Below are 17,847 nucleotides of genomic sequence, written 5' to 3' on the forward strand. Positions count from 1 at the left end.
TGACAGGTGGGCACCACAAAGAGGGGCCCTGGGCACATGGTCACCCCTGTTGCAGGGGCAGAGGATACCCCAGAGGCCACCCAGCTATGGGGCTCAGCCCGGCCCTGTTCAGGTGGGTGGGAAAAGCCTTGCTGCTGCAGGGGTAGGGACAGGGGGACTGCCTGGGCTCAGGGTACAGAAAGCACACAACAGCTCTGCCCTCATAGCTTAACCCAGACCTGCCCGTGCCTAGAGCCAGCTCGCAGCAATCCATGTGCTGATAGAGTGTGAGTGCCACCTGTTCCCTCGGGGTGACATTCACCACCTGCTCTGCCTGTCCCAATGTTGGCCTTCACCTCATCCACAATGAGCACCTTCAGTTCTTGACTTTTATTGTACCCTCAGTGCAATGTTCAGAGGCCATGGGGTGGGCAGCAGTGATCCCTGTGGTGCCTCCACCACACTCTCGCTGCAGGATCAAGTCCTCTGAGCTTCCCAACAGTGCCATCAAGCCTACCAGACTCACAGGCAGCATGGGCAGCGACAGGCTGGGCAGGCAGCAGGGGCTGAAGTGGGACACGAGTACAGAGTGCTGTGCTTTGCCGGCTACTCCACCACGTCCCCGTACCTGTTCCTCCTCACCGGCAGCGCGGCGCTGTCTCTGTCCTCTGTGCTGAGCAGATTTTCTGCAACAGAAAGTACAAGCTCCCTGGACCTCCAACTACCCTGGTGTGTTTGCCAAGGGCGGGCAGAGAGAGAAGCACAGAGCCCTAGTGAAGTGTTTAAAGCCTCTTCAGGTGGGCCCAACTTTGGGACCTCAAGGTGCTTTGGGAGCTCAAGGTACGTGTGACAGAGAGCAGCAAGCAGTCACGGGAACTGTCCAGTGCCTCTCTTAGTGACCCTCCAGCTCTATCCACCCTACAGAGCAGCAAACCTCTCTACACCTCATTTGCTCTCTCCATCCCTTACCCTCTCCGTCCTCTTCCAGCAAACGAGCCCTTCATGCTGGTTCTTGTGAATCCCCAAAGCAGGCAGGGCAGCAGTTAGCAGCGAGTGCACCCAGCCCACATCTCCAGGTCTGCTCAGGTATCGCTGTGCCCAGAGCACAGCGGGGCATGGGAACTATGAGATGAGGTAGGGAGCTCCAGCCACCACATGTCCTTCTGCTCCCATCCCTTGGAAGCGGTGTGCCAGTGTGGGACTTACATTGAGATTTTGGCAATTACACAGTCACCAGTTTAATTACGAGACAGGAATAGCAAACTAATTATTGCAGCAGGGAAGAACCAGGCACGACGAGCCTGAGGAAAGCAACAGGGAGTTGTGAACGTACCTGTGGGCTGAGACACCCCACCAGTCACGGCGAACTGCTGTGGGGACTTGCCTGTCTCCAGATAAATCCAGAAGTCGGAGCATTTCTGTGTCTCAGCTCTGGTTACCACATAGCTCGCGAGGGACCCTGCGGCTGGGGAGGCCGAGGTGCTTCTGACAGCGCCAGCAGCACCTTGGTGGGGACAGCACCTGCTGCAGCTGCCCAAGAACCCTCCTGAACCCCCGGGGCCGGGGCGTCGGGAGGTGACTGGAGCTAGGGACGAGCCCCCCACAGCAAGGGCAAACACCTCTCTGTCCGCAGCACCACCCGAGCCAGGCACTCACCCGCGGCCAGCAGCAGGCTCCACTGCGGGCTGTACGGCAGCTTCTGCCGCGCCAGCTTTTGCACGGCGAAGGTGGCCCCGCTGCCTGCCGAGACCGGGGCCGGGGTTACCGAACACAGCCGGGCCATCCCCGCTGCCCCGGGGAGCGGCCAGGGACAACCGAGGAGGGGGGGCTGGACCGGGCCGTACCTGCCAGGAAGGTGCCGATGCCCTTCATGAAGGCGTGGGACTGGCAAGCCGCGTACTGCTGCAGCGCCTGCGGGGACGCGTCAGCGCCGGGGCTGGAGCCCTGTCCGGCCCCCGCAGCCCCGGCCCCACCGGCACAGCCGGGCTCTGCCCGGCCCCCTCAGCCCCGGCCCCACCGGCACAGCCGGGCCCCCCAGCCCGTCCCCCGCAGGGCGCACCGGGTGCTTGGCAGCCACATCATCCTCCACCCGCCGCAGCCCCAAGTTCACCATGGCGGCGCTGCCGGTCCCTGTCGCGGCCTCGGGCGGGACCCGCCGCTCGTGCCCGCCCCTTCCGGCGCGGCGATGGCGGAACCGGCCGGGCCCTTCCACCTGCTGCGAGCCGGGCCGGGCCGGTTCCTCTGCTACTGCCGGCCCGGCGGCGCCGTCTAGTGAGAGCGGGCGGGGGCCGGGAACGGGAGCGGGGCTGGGCGGGGGTCGAGCAGCCCTGGCCTGAGCCGCTGCCTCCCGCAGTGTAACCGACGCGATGGAGGTCTGGGCCGGGGACCTCGGCGACTGTCCGGCGTTTGGCTGCGTATGTACCGGGGCCGGGGTCGGCGGTGGGGCTCGGGCCTGAGGCCCGGGGTGCCAGTGGGGCGGGGATGGACTCGGGCCCGGGTTAGGCCGTGTCGGACATGCTCTCCTCCTCCTCCTCCCTCTCTGCAGCGGTGCCCGCCGGAGGAGCACGGCGCGATGCTCAGGTGGGTGCTGCCGCCCCGACACCCTCTATCCTCGGCTTCCCTCATCCCGGGCTCCCCTCACCCCGGGCTCGCCCTGTTCCCTGCTCCCCTCGCCCCCTATCTCTACAGGGCCGCCCTGGGACGCGGGGCCGCTGAGCTGAGCCTGGGCCCGGGTTCGGCCACGCTGCGGATGCCGGAGGAGCCGCGGTGCCCGGCCCTCGCCCTCGCCCAGCTGCCCGCCGCCGAGGCGCGCAGCCAGCTGCAGGCTCTGGTGTTCGGCATGGCCGGCTGCATCGAGACCTTGGAGAGGCGCCTGGAAGGTCCGTGGTGGGTTTGGAAGGTGTGAGGACAGGGGGAGGGCCGGCAGCTCCTGCCACCTTCATGGGATCGTCACCCCCACCCGAAATGCCCCACGTGCCCCAGCTCAGCCTTGGGCCTCTCAGTGGGAGAGGGCTTTGCCTCCCGAGTATCACATCAGGTCCTTTCTCCTCACCAGTCCCAGTGGGCCAGCAGCAGAGCTGCTGCCATCGCTTCCCCATTCAGTTGACCAGTTCCTAAAGCTGGCCAGGGTCTTCATCAGAGCCCCCGGACAGAGGATCCCTGCTGGGGCCCAGAGGACACAGTGGTGTGTCTCTGGGTGGAAACACAGCCCTGTCCTCATGGCCAGCACCACACCAGCATCCTGAATGTGGGAGTCACCTTACAGACATCTCTATTTGAGGGGTCTGGGAAGATTTTGTGGCAGCAGCAGTTTGGGTGCTGAGAGGGAAACAGGCCTCAGTTTAGCTGAGGAGGCTTGGGATGCTGCGTGCTGTATTGGGGTGTGTTGTCTCAAGCTGTGGCTCTGGCTCAGCAGCCGTGGAGACGCTGGCATCTTCCTGCAGCCCTCAGAAGAATACTGCCCGGAGCCAGCAGCTCTTCCTGCCAGGTAGGCACTGCCAGGGGCACCTGCCCTGGTCCTGCTGTCCTGCCTTCTCCTTCCCGGAGGCTGCTGGTCCTGTGTTCATGTGCTCTTCAGCACACACTGAGTGCCCTCAGCTGTGGCTGCTGTCAGGCACCCGCTGTCCTGGTGCCCTTCCTGACAGAGCAGGGACAGGGCTCACTGTGGTGGCTCTCGGGGTATCTGGGGTGCTCAGGTCAGAGGCTGGTCATCACCAGCCTCAGAAGAAGGGCAAGCTTTGCTGTGCTTCCAGATTGGGGGCCAGGGCAGGTCCATGGCTCCTTTGGGAGAGGAGGCCAGGCTTGGCCCTTCCTCACCCTCCATGGCTGCTGGCCCTGCCAGGCTGGGCTGCTGGAAGCTCACCCTGGCCATGGAGGGACTGGCAGGGCTGACAGAACACCTGGCTGACCTGCAATCTGCATCCTGCCTGTCCTTGACTGAGGCAGACCCAAGCCCCAGGAAGAACAGGGCTGCTGGCTCAGCTTTGCCAGCCAAAAGGAAGGTCCCAGGAGAGTCTCTCATTAACCCTGGTTTCAAAAGGTCAGTGCTGGGACTTGGCTGCACAGGGACCCCATGGGCTCTGCTTGGGACATGGGGCTTGGGGCTCTGATGCTCCCTCCATCTCCTCCCAGCAAGAAAGCACCATCCGGAGTGAATTTCGAGGACTCCTGACTGGTGCTGTCCTGTGCCCCGATGACAGCCCTGTGGAGCCCTATCAGCATGTGCTTGGGTGGAGGAGAGGGTGCCCTGTGTCTGGGGCCTGCTGAGCCCCTCATACCCAGGAGGCAACAGAGCCATCAGCACGTGGCAGCTGACCCTCCGCTGGGGTGGTGGCAGGGAGGAGATACCAGCGGTTGCTTTCTCCCCAGCAGCTCTTCCCTGCTGGCAGGGGCCACCTCTTGACCTCATTTTCCATGAATTGGTGAGGTTTGGAAAGGGACTTTTGTATCACTGCAGAATGGAAGGATTGCCTGTGCTTATCTTCTTTCCAGTAAAGGTGTTTTTAGCCAACCAGTCTCCGTGGATGTGTCAGTGTATTCTGCCTCTCCCTTTCCCAGGAAGCTTTGGGCCAGTTTCAGCTGAACCTGGAGGTCCGGGGCTCAGAGCAGTTCCCTTCCCTGCCAGCTTTTTGCAAGTGGGCCGGCAGATGGGTGGCTAGAGCCTGCCCAACCCCTCCAGAGAGCTGGGAGGATGCACTCTGCCTTGCTTGGCACTGGGAGAGAGAGTGGGGGTCAGTGCAAAGCCCTGTAAGGGGGAGCTGCTGGTGTGTCACTCCAGACTCACGCTGGTCTTGCCTGCAAAGCCTTTATTGATTTCCAGGAGCTCTGAAGCTTGGCTTGGGCTTGCCCCACATCACAACCCCCAAATCTACTCCTGAGAGCAGACTAACCGTGGATTCCGGGGGGTTGGTACCCTCTGCTCCCCTCACCCAGGGTGCTGGGAACTGACCCGTGCCCACTGCCTCTGCCATCCCCTGCCAGCTCTGTTCCTAGGGCTCTCCATGACTATACTGGGTCCCCTCGCTCAGTGCAGGTGTGAGGGCATCCTGTAGTGCCTGCTGCCCAGGCACAGCTGGGCCTTGAACCCTCATGAGAGGGTGGCACGGCGTGCCCACACAAGAGGCTGCAGGGCTGCCCTGTGCTCTGGGCAGCTTGTCCTCCCCAGCTCTGCCCCTGCCCACAGCAGGGCCCAGCTTTGGCACTGATGGTGCCCATGGCTTTGCCCCCTTGCCCCCAGTCCCGATGCTCGGGGTCCACAGAGCATGTCCTGGCTGGGAGGGAGGGTGGCACAAAAGGGGCTCAGTGCACCACAGATTACTGCTAGCACCTGGGTGCCAGGGGCACAGCTCATGCTCTGCTCTCCCAAGTGCGTGCTGGCAGGAATGGGGTGGGCACTGACCTCCTGCCTGACCCCAACCCTGGCCTTGCACCCACTGGGATGCATACCCAGCTCACTGTGGTGCACGGACCACGGAGCGATAGGCTTGTACAATCTCCTGGCTGTTGGGACAGGTGTATTTGAACTCCTTGGTTTCGTTGGCACTGTTGAGGTACCGCCACACGCCCCGCAGGTCCTTGGGGATCCCGAAGTGGCGGTAGTGCTGGCACACGACCTGTGGGCAGGAACAGGGGGAACTGTGCCTGGTACTGTGTGTCAAGGAGGACCCAGCTGCCAGGAAAGGAACCAGCTGGGAAGGGTGGCAGGGGGCCAGGGGACATCCCCAGCACTGCACAGTTGAAGGCTGGCACTTAGGAGGGGATGTAGAGGGAAATGGGATCTCTGGGAAGGCACTTTGCTGGGCAGAGCTCCTGGGAGAAGGATGCCGGAGGACACAGGGCTGACAGCATTTGTGAAAGGAGCCAGGGGTTGCTACAGGCACCAAGAGGAAAGTGAGACCATGGGGCCAGTGGAATGGAGATTCCAGGGGAAGAAGAAGGGCAGGGTGCCAGGATGCCCCTGCTTACCTGAACAATGTTGAGCTTGGGCAGCAGGTTGCAGTCGGCCAACGTGAGGTGGTCTCCGTCGAGGAAGCGTCGCTGGGAGGCCCGGAGGTTGGGGTCCTGGGCCAGCTCATGCTCCAGAGGGGCACGCAAATACTCATCCAGCTTCAGCAGGGCCCGCAGCAGGCTCCGCTGCAGCACTGTGGGGAAGGCAGCTGGGTCACGGCAGGGGCTCCTGCTCTGCCATGGCCTCCTGCCAGCGCAGCCCTGTGCCCAGGCAGCACCCACCTTACCCAGGCTGGCACCTGTTCCTTACCCTCCCACAGAGACCTGACACTGACCCACATAGATTGGGAGGACTGAGGGCACTCAGTGTGACCAGGATAGGCTTTGGTGACACTTGAAAAGATGCATGAGGTGCTTCCCTACTCGATCCTCACCCTCGTCCTGGGCAAGCACCGGGTTCTTGATGAAGGCGGAGAACTTGTGGAAGATGTCGTTCCCGGCCAGGCTCGACTCCCGGTACTGCGGGACCAGACTGGGGCACCTGTGGGGATGTGGGCACAGCTGAGGCAGGTGGCGGGGGCCAACAGGCTCACACGCTGTCAGCCCCCTCCTCTCTCAGCCTGTCCTGCCCCTCTTTGGCCCCTTAGTCCTCTCAGGGTAGCGCTGGCCACTGACGTGGGGGGGCCTAGCTGGTCCTCTAGGAACTCCTCAATGGTCACAGTGTCAGTCTTGGGCTCGCCGTTGTAGAGCAGAACAGGCAGCTGAGCTCCTGGTGCGAAGTCCTTCAGCACATCCAGCGCCCTGCAGGAGATGGAGACGCTGCTGATGTCTGGCATGTCCAGGGCTCTGCTTGGCCCTGTGCACATGTGTGTGTGCGTGTTCGTATGTGCATGTGCGTCCCAAGCAAAGGGATGAAGTGGTGCCCCTAGGCTGCTCCTGCCTCTGTGTGTGCCTAGGGAAATGCCCACTAACCTCCCCAGGCACCTGGGGGAACAAGCTGCATGCATGCCATAGTGCCCAAACTTCACACATCCCTTCCCACAGTGTTGGGGACATACTGCCCACCCACCCTGCCCATGGCCCTGGCCCGAGCACTGGCACCCCTTGGGAGAGGACCACCACTCACCTCTTCACGTCCACGGTGGTGAGGGTGAAGGGCACCCCTTTGAGCAGCAGCACCATGAAGAGCCGCTGGCAGAAGGGGCAATGCCCAACACTCTCCCCGTCTTCGCTTGCCTGTGGGCACAGATGGAGAGCTCAGCTGCCCCTTCACCCCAGCACGGCCACAGTGGGGGCAGCCCTGGATGAGGGTGGCAAGGCACGTGCCCCGGCCCAGCCTGGGCTGACACAGGCTGGCAAGCTGTGCTGCAGTCCGTGGCACCTGCTATGCCAAGCAGGGCACCATGCCCCCAGCCCCTGAGTGCTCCCAGGGCCTCAATGCCATGCCCCAGAGCAGCCACGTGGCACAGCGAGTGCTGGCCCTGGCACCCCCCAGGGAAAGGACGCCCAGGCTCTACCAGCCTCACAGTGCCAAGGGGGGCCAGGGCTTGGGGGCAGCAGCAGCAGTGGCAGCAGGGGCAGCTGTGGCAGGGGACAGCCCAGTAGCAGGGACTTTTCACCAAAGGAAGTTGACAACAATGCTGGTGGCCCTGCCACCCCCAGGCATAATCCCAGGCAAGCCCTGTCCTGCCTGGCACAGCCGGACTGACTGCCCCTGCTGAGCGGCAGCTGAGAAAGGCCCGGCAGGTGCAGGCAGATGCTGTGGTGCTGGGCTGCTGGGATCTGGTTTGTGGAGGGCATCCCAGTCCGACCTCCCCAGGCTGAGCCCTCACAGCCCCCCTGCCTGCGGGGTAGGCAGCAGCAGGCAGTGCTGTGGAGAAGAGCCATGCCTGCTGCCTGCCCCCCCCTTGCCTGCCTGCTGCCCACTGCCCGCCCTACTCCTACCTGACCACTACCTGCCTGTTGCCAGCCCCACTCCCTACCTGCTGCCTGACCCCCTGCCCATTACCTCCCCAGTTCCCCACATCTGGAAACTGTGGTGGGCAGGGCAGCCAGGTCACCCCACTGCAGCACTGCCAGTGGTGGCAGGCAGCGGTGCCCACTGGCCTGAAGATTCCCCCTCACCTTGATGAAGAGCTGGATTTGGGGTTTCTCAGCCATGCTGGGTGGCAGCTGTCAGCACAGTGCTGGCTGCACTCTGAGTGCCCCAGCTGGAGCCACAGCCCCTCCCAGCCCACATTCCTTCGCAGGGTGCACCCGCTCCCACCCACACCTGGCCCCACGGCACAGGCAGGACACCCTGCCATGGGGCCCCCGCCCTGCCATGGGGCCCCCGCCCCACAGCTGCTGCCAGCCCTGAGCCGGTGAGGGAGGCTGGTGGCATTGCCAGCTGCCACGGCTCCTGCCTGCACCCACAGCCACCCCACCACTGTCCAAATGATGCCCAGCACTGGACACACCCCTGTGTTGGGCCCAGGACCCCTTGCCCACAGCAGGCTCCTGCACCCCCACCCTGGGCACTGCCAACCCCCTCCTCAGCCTGATCCCTCCCAGGCACCCAGACCCGGCGTTCCCACCCATCACCAACCACACAGCCTCACCGGATCCAGTTATTATTTTTTATTTAAAACGATCATTATTTTCACATTTCATCCTTTTTTTTTGTTTGCTAGCAATGTACAGGCAGCTCCAAGACTTCCCCACCCCTCAGAGGCCCCATGCCTGGGGCTGAGCGTGGCACTGGCGCTGCACCCGTGGCTGGTGGCCAAGGACGTGCAGGGGGAGGCAAGGCTGGAAGTAGGGCCAAACTCAACGAAGTGAACAGTGTTAAGGCAGCAGCCACCCCTGCCCTGGGGCACTACCCTCCCGCTCCCTCCCTGCTGCCACCCTTGGGGTGGCCCCAGCAGGGTCTGTGCCCAGGCAGCCCTGAGCCCAGGGCAGGGAGACCACCGTGGCCATCCAGGCTGTATGGGCACCAGAGCATGTCCACTGACCATCAAAGCCATAGGGATGATGGCATGTGGTGGTGGGGAGGGCTGGGAAAAGGGGACACACTGTGACTGGGGTGCCAGTGCCCTTCCAGAGTCCTGAGCAAGAGGGCAGTGTGGCAGGTGTGGGGTGAGGACAAAGCCCAGAGCACTGCAGCACTGCTGCCCAGCGTGCCCCAGGGTCCCACCACTGAAGCGACAGCTGGGGACTCAAAGGTGACACCATCCCCTCTCCCTGATGGCAAAGGGCAAGCCTTGAGCTGGCTCGTTCCCCCACACTCACCCAGGAAGGCAGAATGTGCCCAGCAAGGGAGCAAGGGCACGCCAGTGGGGGCTGCCCCCATGTGCCATCCACTCCACCCCAGAAACAGCCAGTTTCCCATTTGCCATTAAAAAAAATATGGTCTGAAAAATCTGAAAATAGAGCTTCTCCCCCCAGTTTTCCCCCTATTGAAAATACTGTATATTGTATCACAATCTATAGCAGGTGGCATACAAGGCTGGTGAGACCAGGGGGGCACGAGGACAGTGGAGGTCAGGCCCTGCTCCTGTGCCTGAGTGGGGCCAGAGGTGGCTCGAAGAGGCCTCCCCATGCCATGTGCCCCACACCTCCCGTGGCAGCCAGCTGGGCAGCAGAGCTCTCAGGGCAGCCAGGCCTCACGTGCTCCCCAGGAAGGTGCATGGCCACCCTGGGGTGCTGCCAAAGCCTGGCTGGGGGTCAGGGTCAACATCACGGGCCCTGCTGTCACTCTGCCTCTGGGCACAACTGCAGGTTGCTGAGAGTGGCAGGCGCCAGAAATGGTCCCTGTGGGTGACAAGGCAGAAGGACCCTCTGCAAAAAGGAGGGGCATTGCTGGCTGAGGGGGTGTCGACTGCTGGCCCAGTGACACTGCCAGCCCCACTGCCATGGTCCATCCTCCCCTCCCCAGCACCCCGGACACCCCTGCCAAGCTGTGCCCATCCCTACTTCGACTGTCTCTACCTCGTACCTTAAGGTCAACCCACTACCACCTTCCAAAGACATCCTGGGGTGCAGCAACCCCTCTTCCAGTACCACCAGTGACCCAACAATTAGAAACCAGTGCAGGTGGCTCCTGTAGAGGGCTGGACACCGAGGAATGAGTGCCAGGGCAAGGGGACACTGAAAGGGACACAGCAAAAAGATGGCAGAGCTGCAGCAATGCCCTGTGATAGGCGAAGTGGATGGTGAGGGCAGGCAGGAGGCAGGGGGAGGGACATGGTTAGGGGCAGAGGGGAAAACAGCTGGTGCCAGCATGTGAAATACCCTGTGACATACCCCTCTGTCCCCCTGCGTGCCTCTGCAGGAGTGCTGCTGCCTGGGGATGGAGTCAGTGCCCGAGGCCAGGCAGGGCTGGGGTGGACAGACCCCAGGGTGGGCAGGACATATCAGCAAGGCCAAGACCCCCAGTGACATCCCACCGATGACAGAAATCGGTTGTGGGTGAAGCACCAGACCTGTCCCTGTGGTGCCCAGGGCAGTGCCGGCCAGGGGCAATATAGAAGCAGTCATCCCTCCTCCAGCTCCATAGGGCCAGGCCGGGCAGGATCCCACAGCCAAGGGTCCCTGGGGTGAGTGCAACACAAGTGTCCAGTCAAAGGCACCGCTCACAGGCCTTTGTGTCTCTGCCCCAAGGCATGTGGGGCTGGCAGCGCTAGCGCCAAACTGCGTCCTTTCCTTTGCAGTCTCCATCCATGGCACATGCCCGCTGGACAGGCCGAGGACCATGGCCCCTGTCACCACACAGTGATACTGCTCCGGAGCTGAAGGGGACAAAGGCCACCAGTGGTGGCTCAAGAGGTCCATCCAAGCATTGCTGTACCCACTGTGTCCTCCCTGGCATGTGCCTCCGGCCGCAGCAGCTCTGCTCCACAGGGCAAAGGGAGGGGAGAGGCCAAAAGGGTTCGGTGACTTCACAGTCGGAATGCGGCTGCCCCCGGGGTCTCAGCACAGCGTGTCGGTGTTGAAGGAAAGCTGAGCCTGGGCAGGGAGACAGGCAGGGTTCAGGGATTGCCCACTCTGCCAGCATACCTAGGGCATCTGGGGCCAGAGTCCAGCCCAGGTGATGGAGCCGCCATCCCTCTCAGAGAACCCCCACCCCTTCCAGAGAGCCCCCAGCATGGACTGGCCCTGGCTCCACCATGTCCCTTTCCTGGTGCTGCAGCACCCAGTCCCAGGGCTCCATGGCAGGGACAGAGGTAGGACCAGGGACACCCAGATCCAGGGACAACCTCTCACCCTCTCCTCCTCAAAGCTGATGAGGCCTTCATCGTCAGTCTCCAGATCCTCCTGCTCCTCCACCACGAGGGCCCGCAGCTCAGTGGGGGCAGTGCGGGGGCGTAGCAGGCTCAGCAAGCGCTCCAGGGGTGACTGCAGGACACAGCTGGGGCTGGTCTCCTGCTGCTCCAGGTTGTCACTTTGCTTCTTGGCAAAATTCACAAACACCTGGGTGTGGGGGAAGGACAGGAGCATGAGAGGTATCCTCACAGGCGCCCCTACCCTCAGCCACCCCTCGCCTGTCATTCGTGCTACCAGGACAGGATCCAGTGCATTCCACCATGTGGTGGCTGCCACTGTATTCCCCATCCAGCTCCACCTCCTGCACCAAAGGTAGATCCTGCCTGGCACTTTGTCACGGCCACCATCCCTGTGGACAAGTGTCCAGTTGCCCATGCTGTCCCCAGTCTTACGTTGTCCAGTGTGGTCTGGCTAACAGAGTAGTCTTCGATGCCCAGCACGTCCACCACCTGCTCCATCTTGCTGAAGACCTGTGCCAGTGAGATCTGGTCTGACTTCAGCTGGTACTGGGCCTTGGTGTGGTGCCGCTCCTGGGGGTGTGCACAGGGTAGGGCATTGAGCCTTTGCTCCCAGACCCCCTCCAATCACCCCACAGAGGAGGAAATCTCCTTGTGCCTCAAGGTGGGGGCTGGCAGGGAACAGCATGGCCACCGAGGGCAGCTCACCTTGAGGATGGCCTCGGGGAAGTTGCGATTGAAGAACCTCACCACCTCCTTGACGTTGAGGCTGGACTTGGTGCGCACCGTGATCATGTAGCCATCACCAAACCTGCACGGGGACAAGGGACCCTGTGAGGACCTGTCCTCTCATCTGAACCCCCATGAGGAAGGACTGAGTCCTTGGAAGGGGACAATCCTTTCAGGCTGCTACCGCTGGACACCAGGAGAGTGCCAGAGCACTCCAGTGAGCCTGTTTCCTGCCCACCTCCAAAGCAGCACCCACACAAAGGGCTGGTATCTTGTCACGGGTGCCACACTATCACCCAACCATGGGGGCCCAACCCCTTCCTGCCCTGCAGTGAACACGGGGTGCTTGGCTTCCACAGGGCTCTTACCTGTTCTTCAGGTGCTGAATGCTGCCGAGACACTTGAGCCGCCCGTTCACCATGATGGCCAGGCGGGTGCAGAGCGCCTCACACTCCTCCATGCTGGAGGGACAGGGCAGGGTTCAGTGGGGGTACATGGGAGGACAGTGCCAGGGCTATGGTGGGGGGCTGGGCTCCCTAGGCCATCACCCAGGTGCTGTGGCCACACCACCAGGGATGAGAAAAGGCAACAGAGCATGTCCCAGGCTCACCCTGCTCCCCATTCCCCTACCAAATTTCATTCCCTGGGGACAAGGGAGCTCCCTCCCTCCCATGCAGCACCCCAGATGCCTGGAGGCATCATGGGTGCAGCCAGAACCCCCGTGGACCTGTGAGATGTGAGCACCACGGAACGCCCCGTTTTGATGACGTCCAGGATGAGGTTCCAGAGGAAGCGCCGTGCCTTGGGGTCCATCCCTGTGGTTGGCTCATCCTGGCGAACAGACAGCACCCTCAGACATGCCAGCCCCCGGAAGGGACCCTACCAGCCCCTTCCTGTTCTGAGCCTAGCTCAGGACACTGTCCCACACTCCAGGATGTGTGGTGGAGCCAGGGGTGGGCAGCTCCCACCCAGGGTTATTTCTGCACCCTCAAGGCACACCAGGAAGATGAAAGCCGGGTATCCGATGAGTGCGATGGCTGTGGACAGCTTCCTCTTGTTGCCCCCGCTGTAGGTGCTGGCAGGCTTGTCCGCATACTTGGTCAACTCCAGCTTCTTCAGCGCCCACTTGACCACCTGCAAGGTGCAGGGGGCTGCTGTCACCCTGCCAAGGCCACAGGGCTGGCAGAGCTGGCACGGGTTGGGCTACACAGCACACATCAGCTGCTGATGGGACCGCAAGCCATGTGCCAGTCAGGGGAGCCCCAAGTGCCAGTGGGGGCCTGTGAGTACGTGTGCCTGGCCCTGGCAGCCCATGTGGGCACACCGCCGGGGCAGCACTGCCATGAGGGCAGCAGCACTGGCTCAGGATCCCACTGCTGCCCAGTGAGATGCCATCCCCATGGCACAGCACCAGCCCTTGGGTGCTGCCAACTGCCTACCCGTTCCTCATCCTTCCAGGGGATGCCACGCAGGCGGGTGTAGAGCTCCAGGTGCTCCTGGGCAGTCAGCTCGTCGAAGAGCGCGTCGAACTGGGGGCAGTAGCCTAAGCTCTGCTGGACCTGCAGGAGCTCCTTCAGGATGCTGTGGGAGAAGATGGGGGGAAGTGGGGAGAAGGAACTGCTTTTCATGAAGACCCTGCTGCTGAGGCCCCTTTTACGTGTCTTTACGCTGGAGCATCTTCCCCCAGGTAAAACCCCACCAGGCAGCCTTAGCCCAGGGCCACTGTCACTTGCCTCACGTCCCAGGTGGGTGACCCAGGAGGACACAGGGCTGCAGTGTCCCTTGGGAACACACAGGCTCACTCATGCTGTTTCATCCTGGGAGCCCTCCAAGCAAACCCCATCCAGTCCCCAGGAGAGCGGGCAGCCCATAGCCTCACCCAACACGTGCCCTCGTTAACCTGTGCCCATTAATGAAGGCCTCTCCGCCCGTGGTGCTCTCATCTCCCGTCAGCATCTTGAAGGTGGTGGTCTTGCCCGCGCCGTTGACGCCCAGCAGCCCGAAGCACTCCCCGGGGCGCACGCCCACGCACAGCCGGTCCACGGCCAGGATGCGCCCGATCTTGCGGGACTTGTACACCTGGTAGGGCAAGGGATGGGAGCTCAGCTCACCAGGAGCCACCTGAATCTCCAGCCCTGTGATGTCCCTGGGATAGGCTGGTCCCAGGTGTCTCCTTGCAGCCTGGTGCAGCCCCCACCTTGGTGAGGTTCTCGATCTTTAGCATGTCATTGTCGGCGTCGCCACGCAGGACCCGGTGCCGCTCGTTGGCTACGTCAATGTCATCCTCGATGGGTTTGGTGGAGACAGGCAGGCGCCTGTGGTAGGGGGCATGGGTGGAAGGGGATGTGGGACTAGGAGCTATATGCCTGCTGGGGCTGGGCAGCTCCCACTCACACCCACCAGAGGGGCAGCCTGGAGCTCAGGTGTCCCAACAGCAAAGCTTTACCCCATGGCCAGCCCCCCATGCTTGCTGCCCACCGCACTCACTGGGGCTTCCGGAAGAAGTTGTACTGGCACATGATGGTGATGAAGAAGCCAACGAAGCCTTCGATTGTCATGGCGACAAGCCCCCGTGTCACTATGTCCCATTCAAAGGGTGATTTCATTTTATCGAACTGCCCTGAGTGGGAGGAAGAGGAGAGAGCGGCTGGGGACACCTTCCTGAGGGGACAGCCTGACCACACCTCCTGAGCTGACCCATAACAACAACACCGCTCCCATGCTCCCCACGGCAGCTGCCTGGGCTGGTCAAAACATGCTTCCCTACTCAAAGCACAGGTGCTGTGGAAATCATCTGGTAGCTTTTCAACCTCAGCAGGATGAATCAATCCAACTGAGAGTAGCATCAATTGGATTTGTCGGATCCTAACCCAAAATTGCCCCTCATGGTGCCAGCAGCATCTGGGTTATGTACAAAAGCTATTCAAGAAGCAGAAAGCAGGGGAGCTTCTGAGGTCAGGTTGAAACTGGGAGTGGCAAAAGGCTTGTTTTGGTTGGGCAGCAGCCAAGAGACCCCAGCTGGGAGAAGAAAGTCCCTGCAGCCCCCATCCCTCCTGTCACAGCACAGCCCCAGCACGGCCCAGAACAGCTGAACCATGGCCCACCACATCTCCAATGCAGCCCCAGTATAACCCACCTCAGCTCCACCCCAGCCCACCACATCACCACAGCCCCACTGTGACCCACCACAGGCAGTGTGCAGCAGCAGAAGCAGCAGAAGAACCGCACACCTCTGTCGGGGCTCACACCTTCCTCTCCCCATGAGGCTGCTATTCGAGAAGGCTCAAGGAGCCACTTTCAGCACCCCTGGCACTATGCCATGGCTGACCTTCAGCCATATCTCTTCCTGTGCTCCACCTAGTCCACCCCCCTGGGTTTTTGCTCCAGGTTGCTCTGGGCCTCGGGACACCCCACTGGACCAGCAGAGGGGATGTGCCAGCATCACGGTTCCCTCCAGCCCAACATGCCCTGGAGCAAGGGAGGCAAGGAGGGAGCAAGAGGCTGTACCGATCTTGGCGTAGTACTCATTGATGTACTCATTGTAGGCCATCTCCATCAGGCCATGGCCCAGGTTGTAGTTAGGAAACACGAGGAAGCAGCTCTTCAGGTAGCTGTTCACCACCTTCAGGTCCTGTGGGGACAGTGAAGAAGACACAAGCATCAAACAATCCTGAGTGTGTGGTGAGATCGGGAACCCAAGATCCAGTCGGATCAGGTCTCATTCTGGGAGCAGAGACCTCCTAAGTTCTGTCCCAGCCAGAGCCATCCCACGACCCAGTGGCAGTACTTCCCTTCCTGATGGCCCTCAGCAGAGCCATGAATCCTATACCTTGTCATGCTCAAAGAGCTGCAGCAGGAACGTGGCGACAGTGGCTGTGATGCCGATGAAGAGATTGATGACAATGAGGAAGACATAGGCAGAGCTGGGCACCTCAAACCAGAAGGAGGCCGGGTACATGATGGGGGTGATGGACCAGCTGGGGAGGTGAGCAGCAGGAGCACACGTCAGTATGGCAGGAGAGGGACCCCCAGCCTTGAGATCGCCCATCTCCGAGTCTGCCACTTCCAGGCTCTCACACCCCAGCCCTTGCAGCCCTTGCAGCCAATCCACCCCAACCAGTTCAGGGGACTGCAGAACACCAGCCCCAAGGGCAGGCCCTGCCTGCGCAGCTACAGCATAGATGGGGCATAGAAGCATAAAAAGACTTTGCTTGGAAGGTCATCTAATCCAGTACCCCTGCCATGGGCAGGGACAACTTCAACTGGATCAAGTTGCTCCAAGACCCATCCAACCTGGCCTTGAACACATCCAGGGATCGAGCAGCAACAGCTTCTCTGGGCAACATGGGCCAGAGTCTGACCACCCCCATTGCAAAAAATGTCTTCTTTATATCTGGTCCAAATCTCCCCTCTTTTAGTTTAAAACTATCACCCCATGAGACTCCGGAGGGATTCCCCAGTGCCTCCTCACCACCCCTCTGAGTAATGTACCCATAGAGCAGGAAGAGTGAGAGGACGGCAGGGAAGTTGGTGGGAGAGGTGTACGCCGGGAGGTCAAACACGAACAGGATGATGATGCAGCATGTGGCCGGCACCAGGTAGTTCAGCTGGAGAAGACAGAAAGTTCTGTGGCTGCCCACTCCCTGGCACAGCCCTGGGGGCTTGGCTAGTGGGGCCACGTGCACTGCTCACCATGTCCCACACGTAGTTGGCCAACCAGTAGATGACAGGGTCGCAGCCGCTCACAAACTGCAAGTGTTTGGCCTTGGTGGCCTTTTCGGCCACCAGGAACACCACAAAGCTGGCTGGGACGAAGGACATGGCCACAATAATGAAGATGGCGATCACCACATCTGTGCCTTGCAGGCTGGATGAGGAGCAAGGAGAGCAGGGACCCCATCAGTTGCCTGGGGAAAGGCCACCCATCCTGGCTGTGGGACAGTCACTGTGCACAGGGCAAAGGGACTGCCACATCACAGCCACCCTGTCCCCCACCATGCAGCCTGCAGGGCAGGAGCCTCAGCGTTCCCCTGCTACCACCAGTGAGGAGCCCCCACCTCCCATGAGATAGCCACCCTCCCTCAGGCCAGCTCCTTGGACCTACAGGTAATCCAGTGATAAGCTGGCACTCGTTTTGTTCATGGGGTGATTGGTGACCGTGATGCCTGCAAGAAGGACCAAGAAGAAACATGGAAGCATGAAAAATGGCTCAGGACACAGAATCTCGTCCCTAGTCTGCCTGGTCCCAACTTCTGAGCAGGACAGGTTTTCAACCAGAAGCTAGCCAGGAGCTGCATTCTCTGAAGTAACCCAGCACCTCGAGGCCAAGCCCTCTCTCACTGGAGAGCACCCTCACAAGCCCGGGCACCATCAGGCAGCACTTTGGGACATTCTGCCCCAGTCCAGACCTCAGAGGGCTCTGCCCAGCTCTCACATCTCAGAGCCAAGTGTGTGAAACCTCTGACCCAGCCGGGCCCAAGATGGAACAGTGCACTTTGGAGCCTGGATGGACCATGCCCTAATGCTGTTCCTGATGTGCTTCTGCGCTCAAACACCCTTCCACATCCTCACCGTAGGCAGCAGGGTTGCCCTTGCTCTTGGGCAGGTTGGCTCTCAGGATGGCATTGTTGAGGGCGTTGAGGTAGGTGGGCATACTGTGGTAGCCTTTGTTGTTGTAGAAGACCTAGAGGAGGAGGAGTGGTGGGAGGTGGCAAGAGAGCTGGGCCCACAGATGTACTGGGAGAGAGGGATAGGATGGGGCAGCCAGCCAGCCACAGGGCAGGCATCCTGTGCTCAGGGCTGTGGGGAGAGCAGGCCACTGCTGACTGTGTTGGGCCAGACCTGCTGACCACCCCCCACTCAGCTGGAGACCCCCAGAGCCCTTGGAGGAGAAAGCACTGCAGCAGAACAGTGGGCCAGAGGGCCCTGCCCA

The 17,847-nt window shown here is 61.5% G+C and overlaps 4 protein-coding genes across 11 annotated transcripts in view; 1 reads left to right on the forward strand and 3 right to left on the reverse strand.

Annotated features, from left to right (window-relative positions):
• Positions 1-354: 354 nt before the first annotated feature.
• Positions 355-2,148, reverse strand: TMEM141 (transmembrane protein 141). Of its 2 annotated transcripts, none has more exons than XM_027703392.1 (5): positions 2,039-2,148; positions 1,824-1,890; positions 1,636-1,719; positions 1,313-1,444; positions 355-665 (listed from the first exon to the last, which is right to left on the reverse strand). In XM_027703392.1, exons 1-5 carry the CDS (start codon positions 2,090-2,092, stop codon positions 586-588), a joined length of 417 nt encoding a protein of 138 aa, XP_027559193.1. In that variant the 5' UTR covers positions 2,093-2,148; the 3' UTR covers positions 355-585. The 2 variants fall into 2 exon arrangements, with proteins under 2 accessions (XP_027559193.1, XP_027559192.1); XM_027703391.1 differs by having other exon boundaries at positions 1,313-1,483.
• On the forward strand, positions 2,105-4,492 carry PAXX (PAXX, non-homologous end joining factor). 3 transcript variants are annotated; one of them, XR_003537320.1, is made up of 7 exons: positions 2,105-2,250; positions 2,333-2,393; positions 2,525-2,559; positions 2,668-2,858; positions 3,392-3,466; positions 3,894-4,018; positions 4,111-4,141. XR_003537320.1 is itself a non-coding variant. In XM_027703389.1 (7 exons), exons 1-7 carry the CDS (start codon positions 2,165-2,167, stop codon positions 4,148-4,150), a joined length of 582 nt encoding a protein of 193 aa, XP_027559190.1. In that variant the 5' UTR covers positions 2,105-2,164; the 3' UTR covers positions 4,151-4,492. The 3 variants fall into 3 exon arrangements, 2 of the variants coding, with proteins under 2 accessions (XP_027559190.1, XP_027559189.1); XM_027703389.1 differs by having other exon boundaries at positions 3,925-4,018; positions 4,111-4,492; XM_027703388.1 differs by having other exon boundaries at positions 2,121-2,250; positions 3,395-3,466; positions 3,925-4,018; positions 4,111-4,492.
• Positions 4,493-5,429: 937 nt separating this feature from the next.
• On the reverse strand, positions 5,430-8,088 carry CLIC3 (chloride intracellular channel 3). Its single transcript, XM_027703399.1, has 6 exons — positions 8,050-8,088; positions 7,052-7,161; positions 6,601-6,726; positions 6,360-6,466; positions 5,944-6,119; positions 5,430-5,591 (listed from the first exon to the last, which is right to left on the reverse strand). Exons 1-6 carry the CDS (start codon positions 8,083-8,085, stop codon positions 5,430-5,432), a joined length of 717 nt encoding a protein of 238 aa, XP_027559200.1. The 5' UTR covers positions 8,086-8,088.
• Positions 8,089-8,532: 444 nt separating this feature from the next.
• Positions 8,533-17,847, reverse strand: part of ABCA2 (ATP binding cassette subfamily A member 2) — a 34,781-nt gene continuing 25,466 nt past the window's right edge. For all 5 annotated transcript variants that reach the window (XM_027703353.1, XM_027703350.1, XM_027703354.1 and 2 more), the window contains 17 exons: positions 17,487-17,598; positions 17,020-17,080; positions 16,608-16,782; positions 16,407-16,522; positions 15,745-15,892; positions 15,423-15,546; positions 14,403-14,535; positions 14,113-14,230; positions 13,816-13,994; positions 13,355-13,496; positions 12,915-13,049; positions 12,643-12,746; positions 12,284-12,376; positions 11,895-11,997; positions 11,622-11,759; positions 11,170-11,376; positions 8,533-10,911 (listed from right to left, as the gene is read on the reverse strand). In XM_027703353.1, coding sequence (XP_027559154.1) covers positions 10,876-10,911; positions 11,170-11,376; positions 11,622-11,759; positions 11,895-11,997; positions 12,284-12,376; positions 12,643-12,746; positions 12,915-13,049; positions 13,355-13,496; positions 13,816-13,994; positions 14,113-14,230; positions 14,403-14,535; positions 15,423-15,546; positions 15,745-15,892; positions 16,407-16,522; positions 16,608-16,782; positions 17,020-17,080; positions 17,487-17,598 — 2,124 coding nt within the window. In that variant the 3' untranslated portion in view covers positions 8,533-10,875. The remainder of the gene's footprint in view (positions 10,912-11,169; positions 11,377-11,621; positions 11,760-11,894; positions 11,998-12,283; positions 12,377-12,642; positions 12,747-12,914; positions 13,050-13,354; positions 13,497-13,815; positions 13,995-14,112; positions 14,231-14,402; positions 14,536-15,422; positions 15,547-15,744; positions 15,893-16,406; positions 16,523-16,607; positions 16,783-17,019; positions 17,081-17,486; positions 17,599-17,847) is intronic.

Source organism: Neopelma chrysocephalum, unplaced genomic scaffold (genome assembly GCF_003984885.1).
Source record: "Neopelma chrysocephalum unplaced genomic scaffold, ASM398488v2 Primary Assembly neopelma1_226, whole genome shotgun sequence".
Classification (NCBI taxonomy): Eukaryota; Metazoa; Chordata; class Aves; order Passeriformes; family Pipridae; genus Neopelma; species Neopelma chrysocephalum.

Bases quoted from the DNA above. Each gene is read 5' to 3' on its own strand.
- TMEM141 (XM_027703391.1), bottom strand. From the start codon at position 2,092: ATGGTGAACTTGGGGCTGCGGCGGGTGGAGGATGATGTGGCTGCCAAG. The intron at 1,891-2,038 runs GTGCGCCCTGCG...GCGTCCCCGCAG, and splicing joins ATGTGGCTGCCAAGCACCCG to GCGCTGCAGCAGTACGCGGC. The intron at 666-1,312 runs GTACGTTCACAA...TTTCTGTTGCAG, and splicing joins TGGGGTGTCTCAGCCCACAG to AAAATCTGCTCAGCACAGAG.
- PAXX (XM_027703389.1), top strand. From the start codon at position 2,165: ATGGCGGAACCGGCCGGGCCCTTCCACCTGCTGCGAGCCGGGCCGGGC. The intron at 2,251-2,332 runs GTGAGAGCGGGC...TGCCTCCCGCAG, and splicing joins CGGCCCGGCGGCGCCGTCTA to TGTAACCGACGCGATGGAGG. The intron at 2,560-2,667 runs GTGGGTGCTGCC...CTATCTCTACAG, and splicing joins GAGCACGGCGCGATGCTCAG to GGCCGCCCTGGGACGCGGGG.
- CLIC3 (XM_027703399.1), bottom strand. From the start codon at position 8,085: ATGGCTGAGAAACCCCAAATCCAGCTCTTCATCAAG. The intron at 7,162-8,049 runs GTGAGGGGGAAT...CTGTGCCCACAG, and splicing joins AAATCCAGCTCTTCATCAAG to GCAAGCGAAGACGGGGAGAG. The intron at 6,727-7,051 runs GTGAGTGGTGGT...CATCTCCTGCAG, and splicing joins ACCACCGTGGACGTGAAGAG to GGCGCTGGATGTGCTGAAGG.